This window comes from Oncorhynchus gorbuscha, linkage group LG20, assembly GCF_021184085.1.
Source record: "Oncorhynchus gorbuscha isolate QuinsamMale2020 ecotype Even-year linkage group LG20, OgorEven_v1.0, whole genome shotgun sequence".
In the NCBI taxonomy this organism is placed as follows: domain Eukaryota; kingdom Metazoa; phylum Chordata; class Actinopteri; order Salmoniformes; family Salmonidae; genus Oncorhynchus; species Oncorhynchus gorbuscha.
In genome coordinates, this window is record NC_060192.1 from 1,151,893 (window position 1) to 1,172,432 (window position 20,540).

The window sequence follows — 20,540 nt, forward strand, 5'->3', positions numbered from 1 at the left end:
TATTTGTATAGCCAACACATTCATGCTTTGCCTATTCCTCTTTGATTTAGAACAAACTGTTGCACAAACAACATGCTGATTTGTGCTGTATTAGCTACCCATGTTGGTACTAGCCGGTACTAGCCAGCTAACTAACGATTAGCATTAGTGGCTAACACGATTTAGCTTAACATGCTAAGAAAATACAAACTAGCTGTTTGCAGATGTAGAAACACAAAATAATATTGTAATTATTGTGGATTTATAAGATCAAATTGAAAACATTGTGGTCGTCAACATTGTGGTCGTCAACGTCGTGGTCGTCAGCGTCGTGGTCGTCAGCGTCGTGGTCGTCAGCGTCGTGGTCGTCAGCGTCGTGGTCGTCAGCGTCCTTGCAGACTGAACGAAAGTGTCCCGATCTTGTGATATGGCCCGGGATCGAAGCGCTGCGCCATCCGGGAGCCCCCCCCCCGGGCTGTAACTTAACATGTGGGAAAGGTCTTGGTGTCTGAATATGTTCCCAATGCGTCATCTCTGCTTAGGTTTGATAAACTAGTCTCCGGTGATAACACACATTGTTTGGGGAGAGGGGGCGTGCAGGTTTGTCTGTTTTTTAGATGTGTGTGAGTATTTTGTATTTCATATTTGTGTTTTTTAGTGGGCATGCATGTTCTTTCATGTATGCAGATGGAGCTGTTTGATCGTAGTGCTCTGATGATAAGCAGAGGGGGATCAAAGCTGTGTTGCTCCTCTCTCTCCTGTCACCACCGCTAAACCCCGAGATCAGACACCACCTGGCATTGGCTCTGCTAATTGATTTACAGATGCATTCACTGCAATTGATAAACCCAAACAGTCTTTGATCTTGGCTGGTAAATGTTTCAATGTCTGATGTAGACAACTTAGAGCTATGAGCTCAACCTTTTTTTTTTTTAGTTTCACTGTACTTAATCACTTCCAATGAGGGACATTACTGCTCTAAGCAGTTGACGCTCACGCTACTGACCAACAGATTATCAATGTAAAACTGGCCACTGTTTCTCTCTGGAGGGACAGATGCTGGGTGAGGATGTTTGCATGAGAACACCCCCTACATTTGTCAAATCTACCTGTACCTCTCCAGGCTTGCGGTGGAACAGGTGCTTGAGATGAAAGATTAAGTAGGCTCTGCTAAAAAGGGAAGTTATTTGTTTGGGGTGTAGATGACACTCCCCCAACTTGCACATCCACCCTGCTGATCACTGCTCATCTCCCTGACTAATCCAATACAATGGCTGCACCAGGTGATTGGCGTTGTTACATAAGACCATGAGAGCTGTAAACCAATTGAGGGTCATTCAAATTAGTTGAGTCTCTGTGTGGTTGAGGGGGGGGGGGTGGTTGTGCAATGGCTGTGATAAGAATAGAGTTACGGTGAAACCAGACTACAGGGGCCTCAGTCCCCATGTCCCAACTGGTTGTTAGATCCACAACCCTTTCCATGGCGTCCTTCCTCTTGTCACCTGGCCTCCTCACAGATCGACTGTTCTCCTTCAGCGTCACTCAATACACCGCCCTGTCCCCAATTTTTTTTATCCTCGTCTTGCTCTGTCACCCACCTTCCTAGAAAATGACTTTGCCTTCTCTTTCCCCCCAAAAGGAAGGCTGGGGGCATTCTTCCTATTCTTAATTAGTTTACTTGCCAGTAACCCTGCACAGTTTGTGGCACACACCAAAATTGTCCAGGGTGTCTCACACACTGATTGGGTGCTCATCTACATGCATACAGCCAAGCCAATCAGTGCGGTTGCATCAGGTCAAAACCCAACCGCCTCACCTGCCTCCCTTTTTTAAATTACATCAATGGTCAGATATCTGCCCTACTTTTACACCACAATAAACATGTTTTACATGACTGAGCGGTTTCATGTGGATAGTTTAAAAAAGTTATTTTTTTGTCCCAGTGTGTTTGCCAGCCATTGGTACTGGCTGCCTCCTAGTGGACTTTGGGTTCTCTGCAAGCATGGGGTCAGAGCAGAGTTTCTGAGATTGTTGAAAGGTGAAAGAGGGGTTGGGGTTGACAGTCCTGGAGCAGAGTGACCGGGAATGCTGTTCGCACTGGAGGATAAACCTAGCCTTGACAACTGCTAAGTGAAAGCCACAGCAGACGACGTGGTGAAGGCAGTCTCAGGTTTCTGGCACGCGCCTCAGCTCATGTTGAGATCGTCCACCCCACTCCTATAAACACAGTGGGGGTGCATACGAGTGGGGTGGACGATCTCAACATGAGCTGAGGCTCGTGCCAGAAACCTGAGACTGCCTTCACCACGTCGTCTGCTGTGGCCTGGCTGAGAGGCTTCAACCCCCCCCTGAGAGGACGAGGGTGAACAGGTGTGATCTAGAGTGGAAGCCACTGCTTAGCAGTTGTCTAGGTTTATCCTCCATTGCGAACAGTCACTCTGCTCCAGGTTGCCTGATTCAGATTCCCTTCCTCGTTTCTCTTTTCACCCACAGTTGGCTGTCAAGAACAAGGATTCTGTGTGATATTTCCTAAAACATCACAACAGCAGCAGGTCATTCGCCAGCTCTCCTTCCAGGACTTTTTTTTTCTCCCCTTGTCCAACTGATTTGGCGTCACCTCTCACCCCCCCCACCCCTTTCAGCATTCAGACCCTCACCAACCAACTGTTGCCATGGCAATAACCCTGACCCCTTCAAGCCACAACATCCTGTATATAGGAATCAAACAAGCGCGCTCTCTTTCCCTTGCTCTCGCACTACACATCCACCATGGCAGGTGACTCTCAGAATAGGTGAAATGACCCAAGAAACTGCAGGCCTACGTGCAGCCTCGCCAGGGAGTAGTAGGAGTACTGGCCACTGACGTTTCTGCGCCCCCGTGCAGACAGCCCTGGGTGAATGTTTACCAGGTCAGGAGGGGTGACATGACCTGCTCCCCCCCCCCCCTCCACTTGTGGTCTGCAGTAACAAGTTTTACACAGCTCCACACAAGCATATAGGACCACCACTGCAGCGAAGGCCAGGTTCCATGTCACAACGCATGCACATGCATTAGTGAGTGTTAATCTTTGCGCTGAAAAGGATTGCCTTGGCCTTTGCTGAAAAGGATTGCCTTGGCCTTTGCTGAAAAGGATTGCCTTGGCCTTTGCTGAAAAGGATTGCCTTGGCCTTTGCTGAAAAGGATTGCCTTGGCCTTTGCTGAAAAGGATTGCCTTGGCCTTTGCTGAAAAGGATTGCCTTGGCCTTTGCTGAAAAGGATTGCCTTGGCCTTTGCTGAAAAGGATTGCCTTGGCCTTTGCTGAAAAGGATTGCCTTGGCCTTTGCTGAAAAGGATTGCCTTGGCCTTTGCTGAAAAGGATTGCCTTGGCCTTTGCTGAAAAGGATTGCCTTGGCCTTTGCTGAAAAGGATTGCCTTGGCCTTTGCTGAAAAGGATTGCCTTGGCCTTTGCTGAAAAGGATTGCCTTGGCCTTTGCTGAAAAGGATTGCCTTGGCCTTTGCTGAAAAGGATTGCCTTGGCCTTTGCTGAAAAGGATTGCCTTGGCCTTTGCTGAAAAGGATTGCCTTGGCCTTTGCTGAAAAGGATTGCCTTGGCCTTTGCTGAAAAGGATTGCCTTGGCCTTTGCTGAAAAGGATTGCCTTGGCCTTTGCTGAAAAGGATTGCCTTGGCCTTTGCTGGAAAGGATTGCCTTGGCCTTTGCTGGAAAGGATTGCCTTGGCCTTTGCTGGAAAGGATTGCCTTGGCCTTTGCTGGAAAGGATTGCCTTGGCCTTTGCTGGAAAGGATTGCCTTGGCCTTTGCTGGAAAGGATTGCCTTGGCCTTTGCTGGAAAGGATTGCCTTGGCCTTTGCTGGAAAGGATGGCCTTGGCCTTTGCTGAAAAGGATGGCCTTGGCCTTTGCTGAAAAGGATGGCCTTGGCCTTTGCTGAAAAGGATGGCCTTGGCCTTTGCTGAAAAGGATGGCCTTGGCCTTTGCTGAAAAGGATGGCCTTGGCCTTTGCTGAAAAGGATGGCCTTGGCCTTTGCTGAAAAGGATGGCCTTTGTGCTGAAAAGGATGGCCTTTGTGCTGAAAAGGATGGCCTTTGTGCTGAAAAGGATGGCCTTTGTGCTGAAAAGGATGGCCTTTGTGCTGAAAAGGATGGCCTTTGTGCTGAAAAGGATGGCCTTTGTGCTGAAAAAGGATGGCCTTTGTGCTGAAAAGGATGGCCTTTGTGCTGAAAAGGATGGCCTTTGTGCTGAAAAGGATGGCCTTTGTGCTGAAAAGGATGGCCTTTGTGCTGAAAAGGATGGCCTTTGTGCTGAAAAGGATGGCCTTTGTGCTGAAAAGGATGGCCTTTGTGCTGAAAAGGATGGCCTTTGTGCTGAAAAGGATTGCCTTGGCCTTTGTGCTGAAGTTTGTGTTGCTTCCTATTTATCTCTCCCGGAGAGGAACTTTGAGATGCCGGGGGGATGGGAAAAAGGTCTTCAATCTGGAAGTCTGTCCCTTTCTCAAAGTTGACCAGGTAAATAACACTTCCTCCATGCTGATGGAGAGTGACTTCTACAACCTATAATGCAAGCTAGTTCATTGCATTTTTAGAACCCCACGTCTGTCTGCAGTGGCGAGTCAGTCAGGGTTATCCAAACCACATCCGAGGACACGGTGTGATACTCTACTCTGCACTATGACTAATGGCACGGATAAGGTTGTGCATTTCTCCTCTGTTATTCATCTATGGAGTTACGAGGAAAGGACCCTTGGTGACACAGGTTTTTGGAGTAACCATTGATGGCACCTTCCTACTCTTGTCTAACGTGTTTTGAACTATTCTTACAGACGCTCTGATCTCATTGTCATCAAAAGTAGGTTACCCAACTATTCGTGACCCTCTTAACCAACCCGACGTGTATATTGGGAACACGCTCCACTATTAGTTAGTTTGGGTTAGGGGCATTTTGACAGTGGCTTTTTATAAACTGAGGCCACACAGGGTGGGGGAGATATTTAATAGTTATATAAGGCCCATAGCAGAGACTCCTGCCCAGGAGCGTTCACATCTAAACCCCAACTACTGCACTGTAGAACTGATCCAAATGATGTTCCTTTTTTTGGATGTATGTTTTGCATAGGGCAGTCCCTGACACACAAACCTTGGTTGACCGAAAGTTGTATGTTCTTTCTCCCCCCCATTTTTTTTTTTTCTCCAATCAACTATATGCTTTCCTGATGCTGTAAGTGAACTGTTTGAATAAGACACAAATGACTTCGGCGCCAGAGATCAAGATAACCAGAAGAGAGAACTTAACCTGACGCGACCACCCTCCTCCTGTTCCTGCTGGCTTTTTCAAATTCTGCTTTTACTCTCCTGAAGATGTTGGTAATAGTGTGTACAGGAGGAGTTGGCAACCTTTCTCATGTGGGATACTGGTTTATCTTACCATTTCTACCCACCTGTGTGCCAGTGCTGGTTTTCATATGCACATTTTCGTGGAACATTACCGCTCCAAACTAAAGAAATACCTAACTTGACAAATTGTATTAAATCTTGTTTCTGCTCTGCAAAACAGTGTCCACTCTGAAAATGAACTTTAAAAAGACTGGAATAATAAAATATTGAATGCATTAATAGAAATTACCCTAACTAAACAAACATTGTAGATTAGGAATTAAATGAATGCTAAATGTACTACTGGTGATGTATGTAAAGGGGAATTGATCGACCCTAATAATCAAGGCAAACAATTCACACTAATGTTGTGAAACAATGAATGTGCACAAGTTGTCAGGAGAGCACGTTCTGGAGAGAAGTGCTTTATTGCCACACTCCCCTTGTGCCATCAATGTGGCTTCCAACGGATTAGTTCACCGAGATGACCTTGAATCAGACGGCTGTCTTATGTATATTATTTTTATGGCACACATTTGCTACTGCTCGACAAAAATCGAAATTCTTGGTCGACCAACAGCCCATCGACCAGTTGACTAATTGGGGTCAGCCCTAGTTTTGCATGTCGTACAGTAGGGCCTTCCTTATCTTCAGTCTTCGTCTATATGAAGTAGTTGGACTAAATACACAGTAAAAATACATTATCTTCTATATGTAAATTGTATAATCTTTTGTCTGTAATGTATTTTTCGTTGTCTGACCCCAGTAAGACTAGCTGTTGCCATTGGCGTCAGCTAATGGGAATCCTAATAAATCAAATCATATGAAACCTCATTTGGAAATCCCTGTTCTTTCAGGCTGACGGCAGGATACTGTTACCCTCTCAGCCGTAACTAATAAATGTCAAGAGCCTTGAATAGCATCTTGTTCCTGTCCCATTTCAGTGGTGCAAAGAATTGTTTGGTAATGGGAGATTTACATTTTATCAAAGCCCTGTTTTAGTGGAAAGAATGAGCTGCCTTCTATTTCAGTACCCGCCCGTCCAGTGGAACGTTCATCTTTTTTTGACAGATCTCTTTATCTGAGCTGACGTGTTTTGTTTGATGTCATGCAGGCATGTTGAGTCACCATTCCGTATCAGTGAGCCAGTGGTTTCGTGTGGATCAGTGAGACAGTGGTTTCGTGTGGATCAGTGAGCCGGTGGTTTCGTGTGGATCAGTGAGACAGTGGTTTCGTGTGGATCAGTGAGCCGGTGGTTTCGTGTGGATCGGTGAGACGGTGGTTTCGTGTGGATCAGTGAGCCGGTGGTTTCGTGTGGATCGGTGAGCCGGTGGTTTCGTGTGGATCGGTGAGCCGGTGGTTTCGTGTGGATCGGTGAGCCGGTGGTTTCGTGTGGATCGGTGAGCCGGTGGTTTCGTGTGGATCGGTGAGCCGGTGGTTTCGTGTGGATCGGTGAGCCGGTGGTTTCGTGTGGATCGGTGAGCCGGTGGTTTCGTGTGGATCGGTGGTTTCGTGTGGATCGGTGGCCGGTGGTTTCGTGTGGATCGGTGGTTTCGTGTGGATCGGTGGTTTCGTGTGGATCGGTGGTTTCGTGTGGATCGGTGGTTTCGTGTGGATCGGTGGTTTCGTGTGTGCATCTCTGTGTTGGGAGAATTGGACGTTACCGGTGACCGTCATTAGTTTTTACTCTTTTTCACATTAAATAACTTGTTTTATAAAGCCGTAATCCATCTACGGAAGGGATCCTCATCAGTATAATCAACTCAAACATGTTTTTTAAAAGTCTCTAGTTGTACTTAATGGTTTCTACCTCCATTTGTTTTTCTCCACAGTTGGCGACAAAGTTCCTGCAGATATTCGACTGACCTCTATCAAATCCACAACCCTGAGGGTGGACCAGTCCATTCTGACAGGTGAGTCATACTTTTCCATCTTTGTTTTGCCATTGCTCTTGCAGCCAGAAAAGCATTGCAAGAATGAAATGTTCCAGGGATTCATAGTCTGAAGGTGATTTAGCCTTGTTTTTGTGTGTAGAGCTTATATGTAGTTGGGTTATATGGGCTGATGAAGAGCTTGTATGTAGTTGGGTTATATGGGCTGATGAAGAGCTTGTATGTAGTTGGGTTATATGGGCTGATGAAGAGCTTGTATGTAGTTGGGTTATATGGGCTGATGAAGAGCTTGTATGTAGTTGGGTTATATGGGCTGATGAAGAGCTTGTATGTAGTTGGGTTATATGGGCTGATGAAGAGCTTGTATGTAGTTGGGTTATATGGGCTGATGAAGAGCGCCATGTTGAGTCACCAATTGAGGATGTCCCTGAAACGGTCAATGTGAACAAAATGATGATTTCTCTCACTGAGTGACTCATTGATCATTTATTTGAGTCAGCTGTGCTTAGTCAATGCAGTGTAGAGGAGGATGGACTGATAGAGGGAGGGAAAGACAGACTGAGGGTTAGACCAAGGGTTATGGGATGGTAGTCTATTGTATCTGTTGGCGTTGGTTATTTTCTGCAGATTTTGTGGAAAATCATTCACGTGAGATGGTAAGGACTAAGAGGTTGCAACCTTGCGTGAAGTTAAAGCACCAAGGACCACGCCCTCTCATGCAATGCCATTGGCCACATGGCGGTGTTGTAACAAGCGCTTGAAAATACTAACCTTTTAAAGCTCACGCCCCTCACCCTGTTGGAGCACTGAAATTCGGGATAAAGGTCCCTCTCCTCACAAGGACCCATAAGTTCTGCCATGAAGGATTTAGTTTAAAAGACTTAAAACGCTACTCGAGCACCTAATGACCGATCTGCACAACCTGGTACATGGCGTCTATGGACCAAGCACTCACAAATGACATCTCCAACAACATGACTAATAAACATTCATGTTGGCGTGGTCTGTCACATAAAGGAACTCTGACACGGAGGCGTGGTCTGTCACATAAAGGAACTCTGACACGGAGGCGTGGTCTGTCACATAAAGGAACTCTGACACGGAGGCGTGGTCTGTCACATAAAGGAACTCTGACACGGAGGCGTGGTCTGTCACATAAAGGAACTCTGACACGGAGGCGTGGTCTGTCACATAAAGGAACTCTTGACACGGATATCGATTTGACATTTTAGTCATTTAGCAGATGCTCTTATCCAAAGCGACTTACAGTAATGAGTGCATACATTTTTGTACTGGTCCCCCATGGGAGTTGAACCCACAGCCCTAGTGTTGCAAGCGCCATGCTCTATCAACTGAGCCACATGGGACCCATCATATTGTAACATTGGTACACATGTTCCATACTCTGAGACTTACCATATCGCTGCACATATCGACCACACGGTGTCGCTATAACGGGCATATTTTTATCTCAATCTGTTTGACTCGGTGATGACATTTGGCACACACTCAGCCATTTTGAGTCTTCTCTATAAAGAATGGGACAGTTTAGCCTCATGTTGGCCACCTTTCCAACAAGTCAGTTTGTAAAATGTCTGCCCTGCTAGAGCTGCCACGGTCAACTCTAAGAGCTGTTATTGTGAAGTGGAAACGTCTAGGTGCAGCAATAGAACTGTTCGTCGGGTGCTTCATGAAATGGATTCCATGGCAGCGCAGTCGCACACAAGCCTAAGATCACCATGCGCATTGCTAAGCGTCGGCTGGAGTGGTGTAAAACTTGCTGTCATTGGACTCTGTAGCAGTGGAAACAAGTTCTCTGGAGTGATGAATCACGCTTCACCATCTGGCAGTCTGACCATTGGCACAAAGCGAGGTCCATACAAAAATGGTTTCTCGGCCTGTGTGGAAGAACTTAAGTTATCAGAGCCCTGATCTCAACTCCATCGAACACATTTGGGATGAATTGGAATGCCGACTGCGAGCCAGGCCTAATTGCCCAACATCTCAGTGCCCGACCTCACTAATGCCCTTGTGGCTGAATGGAAGCAAGTCCCTGCAGTAATGTTCCCAAGTCTAGTGGAAAGCCTTCACCGAAGAGTAGAGGCTGTTATAGCATCAAAGGGGGGACAAACTCTATTAATGCCCATGACGAGCAGGTGTCCACACTCCTTTGGAGTTTGTGGTATTTCAGCTGCCCCCCCCCAGCCGATTACCCACTAGGCCTTGCTTTCCCCTGCAGTGCAGATTCAGGAGTGAGTCTTTTGCATGCAGCATTTTGTCATTGGCAGCCATGCTCAGTCAGCTGTGAAGTCAACACACCGTCTACCTGTTACCTCATTGCTCTGTGTAAGGGCTGCGTTTGATCCCCCTCTTCCTCATCCCTCGCTTTGTCCTTCTGCAGGAGAGTCTGTCTCTGTGATCAAGCACACTGACCCGGTGCCTGATCCCCGGGCTGTCAACCAGGACAAGAAGAACATGCTCTTCTGTGTGAGTCTTTTAGAAAACCTTGAAATACCTCTCTCCCCCTTCCCCTTTCATCTTCTCTTGCCTCTTCATTACATGATCCTCTTTCTCTTTTTAGCAAACCCAAGACTTATAATCTCCTCTGTTCCCTCTATCATCTCCTTTACATGTTCCTCTCTGGGATTCTGATGGTTGGCCTCTTATCCTTAAACCCTTGTCCAGTTGTTTTCTGCTCCTCCCTCACCTGTTCATGTCCCAATGTGTGTTTGAGGTAATTACATCCCTCAGCAGTGTACACCTGTAGTTTCACCACCTCTCCGTTCTCCTCCACAGGGCACCAACATAGCAGCGGGTAAGGCGGTGGGCGTGGTGGTGGCCACGGGCGTCAACACTGAGATCGGGAAGATCCGGGACGAGATGGCGGCCACGGAGCAGGAGCGCACGCCGCTGCAACAGAAGCTGGATGAGTTCGGGGAGCAGCTGTCCAAGGTCATCTCCCTGATCTGCATCGCCGTGTGGCTCATCAACATTGGCCACTTCAACGACCCCGTCCACGGAGGCTCCTGGATCCGCGGCGCCGTCTACTACTTCAAGATCGCTGTGGCCCTGGCCGTGGCCGCCATCCCAGAGGGTAAGAGAGTGGGAAGAGGGAGTGAGGGGAAGCCGTCTATAGTATACAGAAAGTAATACATTGGGCTCCAGTGTTGTTAGTATGTCTAACTCCCCTCTTTATTTCTCTCTTTACCAGGGCTGCCCGCTGTCATCACCACCTGTCTGGCTCTAGGAACCCGTCGCATGGCCAAGAAGAACGCCATCGTCCGCAGCCTGCCCTCGGTGGAGACCCTGGGCTGCACCTCTGTCATCTGCTCGGACAAGACTGGCACCCTCACCACCAACCAGATGTCTGTCTGCAGGGTGAGTCCCTATCCGCAGAGCACCGTGGAGGAGATGGATGGTGTGGGGAGTAGGGGCGGGGGTAGGGAGTAGTCTGTCTCTCAGGGTCATATTCCGATGATTAAAACTAACATTCACTTAGTAGTGAAATATATCAATCATTCTAGCTGTATGTGTGCTACTGCCTAGTCACTATATGACACAATTCTCCTGCTGCTCAATGTGAAAGCCGTAATTTAAAAACACCACCTCACACCTGGCCTCCTAGGACAAGCTTTCTGCACGAGCAGCTGAGGTAAACAGAGCCTACAGCAGCCTCTTCCACACGTTAACCTCTCTAAATTCTTCTTTACTCACCTTTGACTTTATGTAGCTGTAAACCTGCGTAAGGAGAAGGCCATGTTCAATCATTCAGTGAAAACAGTGACACTGATTTGGCATCATCCCTGGAAATAAATCAGCCTTGAAAGCATCTGCTGACAGCGTGGATTTATCCCCAGGATGTTGTCGAGGCTGGAGGCCGACACTTCGTAATGTTGTCGAGGCTGGAGGCCGACACTGGAGGCCGACACTTCGTCGTGGAGGCCGACACTTCGTAGTGTTGTCGAGGCTGGAGGCCGACACGTTGTTGTCGAGGCTGTTGTCGAGGCTGGAGGCCGACACTTGTTGTCGAGGCTGGAGGCGTAATGTTGTCGAGGCTGGAGGCCGACACTTCGTAATGTTGTCGAGGCTGTAGGCCGACACTTCGTAATGTTGTCGAGGCTGGAGGCCGACACTTCGTAATGTTGTCGAGGCTGGAGGCCGACACTGGAGGCCGACACTCGTAGGCTGGAGGCCGACACTTCGTTGTCGAGGCTGGAGGCCGACACTTCGTAGTGTTGTCGAGGCTGGAGGCCGACACTTCGTAGTGTTGTCGAGGCTGGAGGCCGACACTTCGTAGTGTTGTCGAGGCTGGAGGCCGACACTTCGTAGTGTTGTCGAGGCTGGAGGCCGACACTTCGTAGTGTTGTCGAGGCTGGAGGCCGACACTTCGTAGTGTTGTCGAGGCTGGAGGCCGACACTTGTTGTCGTAATGTTGTCGAGGCTGGAGGCCGACACTGGAGGCCGACACTCGTAATGTTGTCGAGGCTGGAGGCCGACACTTCGTAGTGTTGTCGAGGCTGGAGGCCGAATGTTGTCGAGGCTGGAGGCCGACACTAGTGTTGTCGAGGCTGGAGGCCGACAATGTTGTCGAGGCTGGAGGCCGACACTTCGTAATGTTGTCGAGGCTGGAGGCCGACACTTCGTAATGTTGTCGAGGCTGGAGGCCGACACTTCGTAATGTTGTCGAGGCTGGAGGCCGACACTTCGTAATGTTGTCGAGGCTGGAGGCCGACACTTCGTAATGTTGTCGAGGCTGGAGGCCGACACTTCGTAATGTTGTCGAGGCTGGAGGCCGACACTGGAGGCCGACACTTCGTCGTGGAATGTTGTCGAGGCTGGAGGCCGACACTTCGTAATGTTGTCGAGGCTGGAGGCCGACACTTCGTAATGTTGTCGAGGCTGGAGGCCGACACTAGTGTTGTCGAGGCTGGAATGTTGTCGAGGCTGGAGGCCGACACTGGAGGCCGACACTCGTAATGTTGTCGAGGCTGGAGGCCGACACTTCGTAGTGTTGTCGAGGCTGGAGGCCGACACTTCGTAGTGTTGTCGAGGCTGGAGGCCGACACTTCGTAGTGTTGTCGAGGCTGGAGGCCGACACTTCGTAATGTTGTCGAGGCTGGAGGCCGACACTTCGTAATGAATGATTCATTTATTTGCACGGTTTAAATGAGATTGGAAAGAGGAGGCTATGAAATTCCGCTGTTCCCGTATTCATTGAATTCTACCCTATTAGATTGATTACGTCCATCTGCCGAACTCTGTACTTTCCTGCCCCCACCTTGTGACTCATCGCCAGTCTGAGGGCAGGGAAAAGACCGTAATGCATTATCTCCCCTCCCTCGGTCCCCCGGCCTGTTTCCCCAATGGTCTCCTCTGCTGCTATTCTCTTCTAACGTTGAAATCCCTATTTCTTATGTTCTTCATCCCGCTACCTCCACTCCTCTCTCATGCAGTATTATGATATTTATGCAGTAGTGTAATTCAGGGGGGGCGGGGGGGGGGGGGGCAACATCTTGTTTACGTTGTCTAATTGTTTTTCCAATGCAAAGATTCCTAGCATAATGTACTTTTGAACTATTCCTGTACCAATACTGCAATTCGGCTGCTGTGTGAGAAGGGTAGCTGTAAAATTAGCTGGCCGGAGTAGAGGAATGTTAATTTATTCTGTGATTTTGGTAAAGCATTTCTGATGTCACAACTCTTTGAAGTCTGTACTGTGCCTCAGGAGAGAAGGGGGAAGAACACCGATTCGTCCTTTCATTTGGATATTTCTCTGTCTCTCATCCTGCCTCGATTCTCTGCAGAGCCGACGCCTGGGAGATTAGTCTCACTCAGTGTGTGTGTGTGTGTATCTCTCTGTTGCATGCCAGCTGTGGAGGAGGCAGGCTTGCCCTCTTATTCACGCTCTGTTTTGTCTCACGCACGTGCTCCCTCTCTCTGTCTCCCTTTGTTTTTTCTCACTGCTCTTTCTCTCCTCTCACCCTGTCTGCTTTCTCTCCCCTGTTCCGCCTCCTTATGGAGAACTAATGTCCTGCTCCTCCGTCACATTGTGTGGGTTACCATTCATTTACATAGCGATGACATCCACGCTTTCATCCCAGCACGGATGTAAATTGGTTACCCTTGTCTACCCTGCAGTGAAAACACCTCTTCAAGAGACCTACAGCCGCCAGTGTAAAGTGTGCTTAATCCTTAGTGGTTTTATATCCATTCATTTGCCTAAGGCTATTATGGTTTGTCAGTGCTCTACTTGTATTGCAGGTGCCTGCTGCACCCTACTGGGTCGGCTGCTACTACTGCATGTAGATCAACCCACTCTTCAGTGTCCGGTTGACTCAAGGGATCTAGAGAACTACTGGTTGTGTACGTCCAGAACTGTTGCTGTGTGACGTGTAACCTGACAGATTCTCTCTCCCTGTGTTTGTGTTCTAGATGTTCATTATTGACCAGGCAGAGGGCAATAGCTGCTCCCTGAAGGAGTTCACTATCACTGGCTCCACATACGCCCCTGAGGGACAAGTGTGAGTAATTAGTGTACACGCACTCAGTCAATGAAACATGTTGTGTAGTCTCGTGGTCAGTACAACCTACCTCAGCTCGCTGTTCCCCCTTTTTCCATGGCTGTGGTCTTTTATTCCAGGTACCATGATGGTAAACCTGTCAAGTCCTCCCAGTATGACGGATTAGTGGAGATGGCCTCTATCTGTGCCCTGTGTAACGACTCCTCCCTGGATTACAATGAGGTGTGTGTCCTTTACAAACTTATCTGTTAGGTTCCTGCTGGCTAAAAAGTCAGTGGTGGATTTACTGGTTTGAATATCAGTAGTCTTCACTTTTCTTTTGTGGCTATACAAGTAAACTGTTTTTTTTTTTTTAGTAGTTCATCGCTACGATGTTGCTAATAAGTGTGTGCTTTCTCCTCAGACCAAAGGTGTGTATGAGAAGGTGGGCGAGGCCACAGAGACGGCCCTCACCTGTCTGGTGGAGAAGATGAACGTGTTTGACACTGACGTCAAGGGCCTGTCCAAGATCGAGAGGGCCAACGCCTGCAACTCCGTAAGCTACTGTTTGATACTCTCTCAATCCCAACATGTTCCTCATGTGAAGTATTATACAACCGAGTGTTGGTCCCAAATGTTACCGTATTCCCTACACACACACACACAAAGGTTAAGGATGTGTTGGTGTTTCCTCTGTGTGATACAGGTGATCAAGCAGCTGATGAAGAAGGAGTTCACCCTGGAATTCTCCAGAGACAGGAAGTCCATGTCTGTGTACTGCACCCCCAACAAGGCCCGCTCCTCCATCGGCAAGATGTTCGTCAAGGTAACAATGAGCCACCCACAGTATAGCTTGGATAGTAGACCACGTGGACACCTGAGAAATTCCCTATATGGTGCTCAACCTTTTGAATAGGGCACTATATAGGGTGCCATTTGGGATGCCACTTCATAATAACTATGATATATTATAGGATCTGTTTCTGTACCAGATTACTTTAGTATTGTCTCTTTAAACAATAAGGCCCAAGGGATGTGTGGTATATGGCCAATATACCACGGCTAAGAGTGCCTGGACACAGCCCTTAGCTGTGGTATATTGGCCATATATCACAAACCCCCAATGTTCCTTATGGCTGTTATTAACCAACATAAGTGGAACAGTAAACTATTTTTGCATCATACCTGTGGTATATTGTTTGATATACACATGGTTGAAATGCTATTTCAGCCAATCAGCATCCATGACCGAAACTACCTGGTTTATAATGAAGCAATAACGCTCGAGCGGGGGGAGTGCTATATGGCCAATATATCACGGCTAAGGGCTGTTCTTGGGCACGACGCAACGCCTCGATACATCCCTTAGTCGTGGAATATTGGCAATATACCACAAACACCCGAGGGTGCCTTATGAACTGGTTACCATCGTAATTAGAGCAGTAAATGTTTTCTCATACCCGTGGTATACAGTCTGATATACTACAGCTGTCAGCCAGTCTGCATTCAGGCCTCGAACTACCCGGGTTATAATTCTAGTTTAATCTGCCGTAAATGAGCTGAGGCTGATGCTTAATTTCCTCTGGTTTGACTTCCTCTCGCTCTCTCTGTCCAGGGAGCCCCAGAGGGAGTGATTGACCGGTGCACTCACATCCGTGTGGGAGGGAAAAAGGTGCCATTGACCCCGGGCATCAAGGACAAGGTGTTGTCAGTGATCAGGGAGTACGGGACGGGGCGTGACACCCTGCGCTGCCTGGCCCTGGCCACAAAGGACAACCCCGTCGCCAAAGAGGACATGGTGCTGGAAGACTCGAACCGCTTCATAGAATACGAGGTGAGAATTGAGAGAGAGAGAGGGGGTCTTGAATGAAGTGGGTGACAGGAATAGTAGGGCATTTATTCAGAGAAGTGATTTTAAGACTAGCCTAGTCCGTAGGCCTATATGTTTGAATAAGATTTGTATTACAACTGAAGTGGCGTCCAATAACTAATCCTCTTTACAAAGGGTGTTGAGCATAACTGGCATATATAAGCAACATGTGAGTTTCAAGATGGGGGGAAGATCATTTTCACCATTAAACTGCACCTTTATAATAACATTATATGCATCATTTACTGTCACTTTTGATAATGGAACATTTTGTTTGTAACCTCCTACCATGTGTGCATTGCTGCGCTTAAGCAGAGCTCAAGCCCTTTGAAGTAACTTATTTTCAAATCCTCGTTAGTTTTTAGAATTGGTTTTACCAGGTAAGTTGACTGAACACATTTACAGTAACGACCAGGTAAGTTGACTGAACACATTTACAGTAACGACCTGGGGATGAATGAGCCAATTGTAAACAGGGGATTATTAGGTGACCGTAATGGTTTGAGGGCCAGATTTGGGATTTTGGCCAGGACACCAGGGTTAACACAAGTGCCATGGGATCTTTAATGACCACAGAGTCAGGATACCCATTTAATGTCCCATCCGAAAGACAGCAGGGCAGGGCCGTGTCCCCAATCACTACTCTGGGGTATTGGGATATTTTTTAAACCAGAGAAGAGTGCCTGCTACTTGCCCTCCAACACCACTTCCAGCAGCATCTGGTCTCCCATCCAGGACCAACCCTGCTTAGCTTCAGAAGCAAGCCAGAAGTGGTATGCAGGGTGGTTGCAGGGTGGTATGCTGCTGGTTGCAGGGTGGTATGCTGCTGGTTGCAGGGTGGTATGCTGCTGGTTGCAGGGTGGTATGCTGCTGGTTGCAGGGTGGTATGCTGCTGGTTGCAGGGTGGTAATGCTGCTGGTTGCAGGGTGGTATGCTGCTGGTTGCAGGGTGGTATGTTGCAGGGTGGTATGTTGCAGGGTGGTATGCTGCTGGTTGCAGGGTGGTATGTTGCAGGGTGGTATGCTGCTGGTTGCAGGGTGGTATGTTGCAGGGTGGTATGTTGCAGGGTGGTATGCTGCTGGTTGCAGGGTTGGTATGCTGCTGGTTGCAGGGTTGGTATGCTGCTGGTCTATTAGTCAAGGCAATCAGCCTTACAATGTATTAAAAATATAATCACATAGCCCAATGTTTGGAGAACTAGAGTTAATGAATAACTCTAAATTAAGCATATAGAACTACCTATTTCTTTGTTAAACACTCAAACCAGAATATCTGCATGTGTGCACTCCCTCAAAATCGTTTGGAGAATATATCCTTTCTATTTTATTCAGCTTTGTTCAAGTGTATTCTTCATACTATAAAATGCCACAGAATCCTAAGCAAATCTTGTCTACTAAATGAACTAGTGTAGCCCACGGCCATTTGATGAGTTTGCAAAGTAATCATAAGTGTATATTTCATAAATGTATATTTTTGGCGTGAGTGAGCCAAAGCCAGGACTCTAGTCTGGTCTGACTGTCCCGTCGTGTCTCTCCCCAGACAGACCTGACGTTCGTGGGCTGCGTGGGCATGCTGGACCCCCCCAGGGCTGAGGTGGCTGCCTCCATCAAGCTGTGCCGCCTGGCCGGCATCCGCGTCATCATGATCACCGGTGACAACAAAGGAACGGCCGTGGCCATCTGCCGTCGCATCGGCATCTTCAGCGACCACGACGACGTCACGTCCATGGCCTTCACCGGCCGCGAGTTTGACGACTTGTCGCCGGCGGCCCAGCGAGACGCCGTGGTGAATGGCCGCTGCTTCGCCCGCGTGGAGCCATCCCACAAGTCCAAGATCGTGGAGTTCCTGCAGTCCATGGATGAGATCACAGCCATGGTGAGACCTTCCTCATCTGTTTGTACTGAATCTCCACACGTTGTGGTTCGGACTTCATGATTCACCAGCCCTCGGCATGTAATGTTAACTCGCCTCAATCCACTATGTGATTAGTCTAAATGGTTGATTAGCTGGTTAACCATGCCCTGTCCTTTCTCCATGGCCAGACTGGTGATGGAGTGAATGACGCCCCTGCTCTGAAGAAGGCAGAGATCGGCATCGCCATGGGTTCAGGCACCGCTGTAGCGAAATCGGCCTCTGAGATGGTCCTTGCCGATGACAACTTCTCCACCATCGTGGCGGCTGTGGAGGAGGGCAGAGCCATCTACAACAACATGAAGCAGTTCATCCGCTACCTCATCTCTTCCAATGTGGGAGAGGTCGTCTGGTGAGGATCCCGACTTACATTTAAGTCATTTAGACTTGGTCCCAAACGGCTTTCCATTTGAAGGGCACTACTTTTGACCCAATAGGGAGGTGGTAGTGCACTATATAGGGAATAAGGTGTAATTTGGGACGCAGCCAGAATCTCCTCTCTTCAGCGGGGTAATCGAAAAACGATCCTCAGTGCTAACAAGCCTCCATGTAAATATTTTTTCCATCATTCCTACAGCATCTTCCTGACTGCTGCTCTGGGCTTCCCTGAGGCTCTGATCCCCGTCCAGCTGCTGTGGGTCAACCTGGTGACGGACGGCCTTCCTGCCACAGCCCTGGGCTTCAACCCCCCCGACCTGGACATCATGAACAAGGTCCCCCGCAACGCCCGCGAGCCCCTCATCTCTGGATGGCTCTTCTTCAGATACCTCGCCATCGGATGTGAGTGGGCCTCTATAGAACAACACATCCCGTCATTGATTTGAATTAGTTGTATGTGTTTTGGCTGTTGTGGGTATTCAGATCGCCATGTGACTCCTGTGCTCTACCTCCTTCAGGCTATGTGGGTGCGGCAACAGTTGGGGCTGCTTCCTGGTGGTTCGTTGCTGCTGCGGACGGACCCAGGATCACCTTTTACCAACTGGTAAGATGCCAATACAACACACACACACACACACACAGTTACTCTTAGCTTAGCTGCTTTTCTCCTCTGCCCACAGAGCCATTTCCTGCAGTGTGGTCCTGAGAACCCAGAGTTTGAGGGTTTGGAGTGTGAGCTGTTTGAGTCCCCCTACCCTATGACCATGGCCCTGTCTGTGCTTGTCACCATCGAGATGTGCAACGCCCTCAACAGGTCAGACTATGCCACTAAATGTTCACATTCCCTGTCTTATTTCACTATTGCTTTAGGCTTATCACTAGTGGTATAATGTTGTGAGATTAATCTGGTGTACATGGTGAAATGATGGGCAAATGGGTGTTCAGCCTGTGACTTAACCCGGTTCTTTCTTTCTCTCCCTCAGTGTGTCAGAGAACCAGTCCCTGCTGCGTATGCCCCCCTGGGAGAACATGTGGCTGCTGGGAGCCATCTGCCTCTCCATGTCCCTGCATTTTCTCATCCTCTATGTGGAGCCCCTGCCGGTGAGATTACCTGCACCAGTAATGGGCCCGAGGCAACCAGAAGTGCTTTCTTAGAACAAGATATTATAATGATAGTGTAATAGGTGGGATGGGTGGAGAAACTGCGAAAGCAGGAGAGGTTATCCTGCTCGCTCATGTTATCATCTCTTCTACAGATCATCTTCCAGATCACCCCTCTGAACCTGACCCAGTGGCTGATGGTGCTGAAGCTCTCCCTGCCTGTCCTCCTGCTGGATGAGGTCCTAAAGTTAGCAGCCAGGAACTACATGGAGAACTACCCTGGTAAAGAGCTGGAGAAGCCCAGCAGCAAATGCTGCTCCCTGTTTGCATGCATGGAGGGCATCTCCTGGCCCTTTGTGGCCCTCACCCTCCCCCTGGTGCTGTGGATTTACAGCACCGACACTAACATGGCAGACATGTTCTGGTCCTGACTGACTTGAGCACAACCCTCTTCCTCCTGTGTGTGCGTAGCTAGAGTGAGTGTGTTTGTGTAGACTTAGTGTGTGCCTGTGTGCCTGCCGAGCATGCACGAGGACACAAACTAAACAAATAATATAAAAATGTAACATTTTAAGTCCTGTTGAGTGTCAGTTGACCATTATGCCCATAGCTGTGGACTTTTTGCTGGTTCGAACGGAAGAATAAAAACTGGTCCGTTTTTATTGTTCATATCACCTTTTTAAATGTGTATTTTTTTAATGATTTGGGACTGTAATTTTGTCTCATTTCACAACAGTAGAAATAATACATTCCTATTTTCCGCTTCCCTTGTCATGAGTATACAAATTAGATATTTAAAAGCAGTCCATTGACCTGTACAGAGATTTAACACTATTGTATGCAACTGTTTTTGTTCATCACTTTGTGTAAACAATGGACAAAGTCCCAGTTGGCAGGAGATGGGTGTGATGAGTTTGTGGAGTGATTGTATGCATTGCTGAAAACAAAAGTTTCCTGAAAAATGAAAGCTGCATGTTCTTTGACCTAGCATGAAATGTATTTTTTTTTTTTCACTTACGATTTAGTCACGTCTCCCCGCATCGATGTAAAAACGACCATGGATTAGTTTATTTTTAAACTGAACTCTTTGATTTTGAAAAGCCAGTATTTCTGCACTAGGCAGAGCACAGCTACCTCAATGTGATCAATTTAGCTCATTTCTAGATGTTTTTACATACTTGGCTTTATTCTCAATTCAACATTTAGTCAACACAGTTATGAAGCCTGAGGTGCGCCCCTATTTCCTTGTGTAGAAAACCAACTTGACAAAACCGATTGGCCTTCCCTCTCAACTTGTTTTAAAGGATGTAAATGTTGCCGTCTCTGTGGGACATGGGTTGGTTCAAAGGAGAGCAAAGGCTACGAAACATTTTGATTTAAATGCAGGTTTTCCAATTGACTAAACAAACCATGAACTTCCAACTATTTTTTTTAATTTCTTTTTTTATTTCTACTTAAAACAAATACATTCATGAACCCTTTGAATCGATGTGTTTTTGTCTTTCTTTACCAGGACTAAGCTAATGGTGTCCAGATAATTTGGA

At 47.9% G+C, this 20,540-nt stretch overlaps 1 protein-coding gene across 1 annotated transcript in view; it reads left to right on the forward strand.

Moving 5' to 3' along the window:
- LOC124006733 (sarcoplasmic/endoplasmic reticulum calcium ATPase 2) overlaps positions 1-20,481 on the forward strand; it is a 46,107-nt gene extending 25,626 nt beyond the window's left edge. The window contains exons 6-21 of the mRNA XM_046316851.1: positions 7,177-7,257; positions 9,638-9,723; positions 10,033-10,330; positions 10,448-10,614; positions 13,669-13,757; positions 13,877-13,979; positions 14,161-14,292; positions 14,443-14,562; positions 15,352-15,570; positions 17,146-17,481; positions 17,649-17,869; positions 18,095-18,297; positions 18,414-18,499; positions 18,576-18,709; positions 18,879-18,996; positions 19,152-20,481. Of these exons, the coding sequence (XP_046172807.1) occupies positions 7,177-7,257; positions 9,638-9,723; positions 10,033-10,330; positions 10,448-10,614; positions 13,669-13,757; positions 13,877-13,979; positions 14,161-14,292; positions 14,443-14,562; positions 15,352-15,570; positions 17,146-17,481; positions 17,649-17,869; positions 18,095-18,297; positions 18,414-18,499; positions 18,576-18,709; positions 18,879-18,996; positions 19,152-19,427 (2,669 nt within the window). The 3' untranslated portion in view covers positions 19,428-20,481. The remainder of the gene's footprint in view (positions 1-7,176; positions 7,258-9,637; positions 9,724-10,032; positions 10,331-10,447; positions 10,615-13,668; positions 13,758-13,876; positions 13,980-14,160; positions 14,293-14,442; positions 14,563-15,351; positions 15,571-17,145; positions 17,482-17,648; positions 17,870-18,094; positions 18,298-18,413; positions 18,500-18,575; positions 18,710-18,878; positions 18,997-19,151) is intronic.
- The last annotated feature ends 59 nt before the right edge of the window (positions 20,482-20,540 follow it).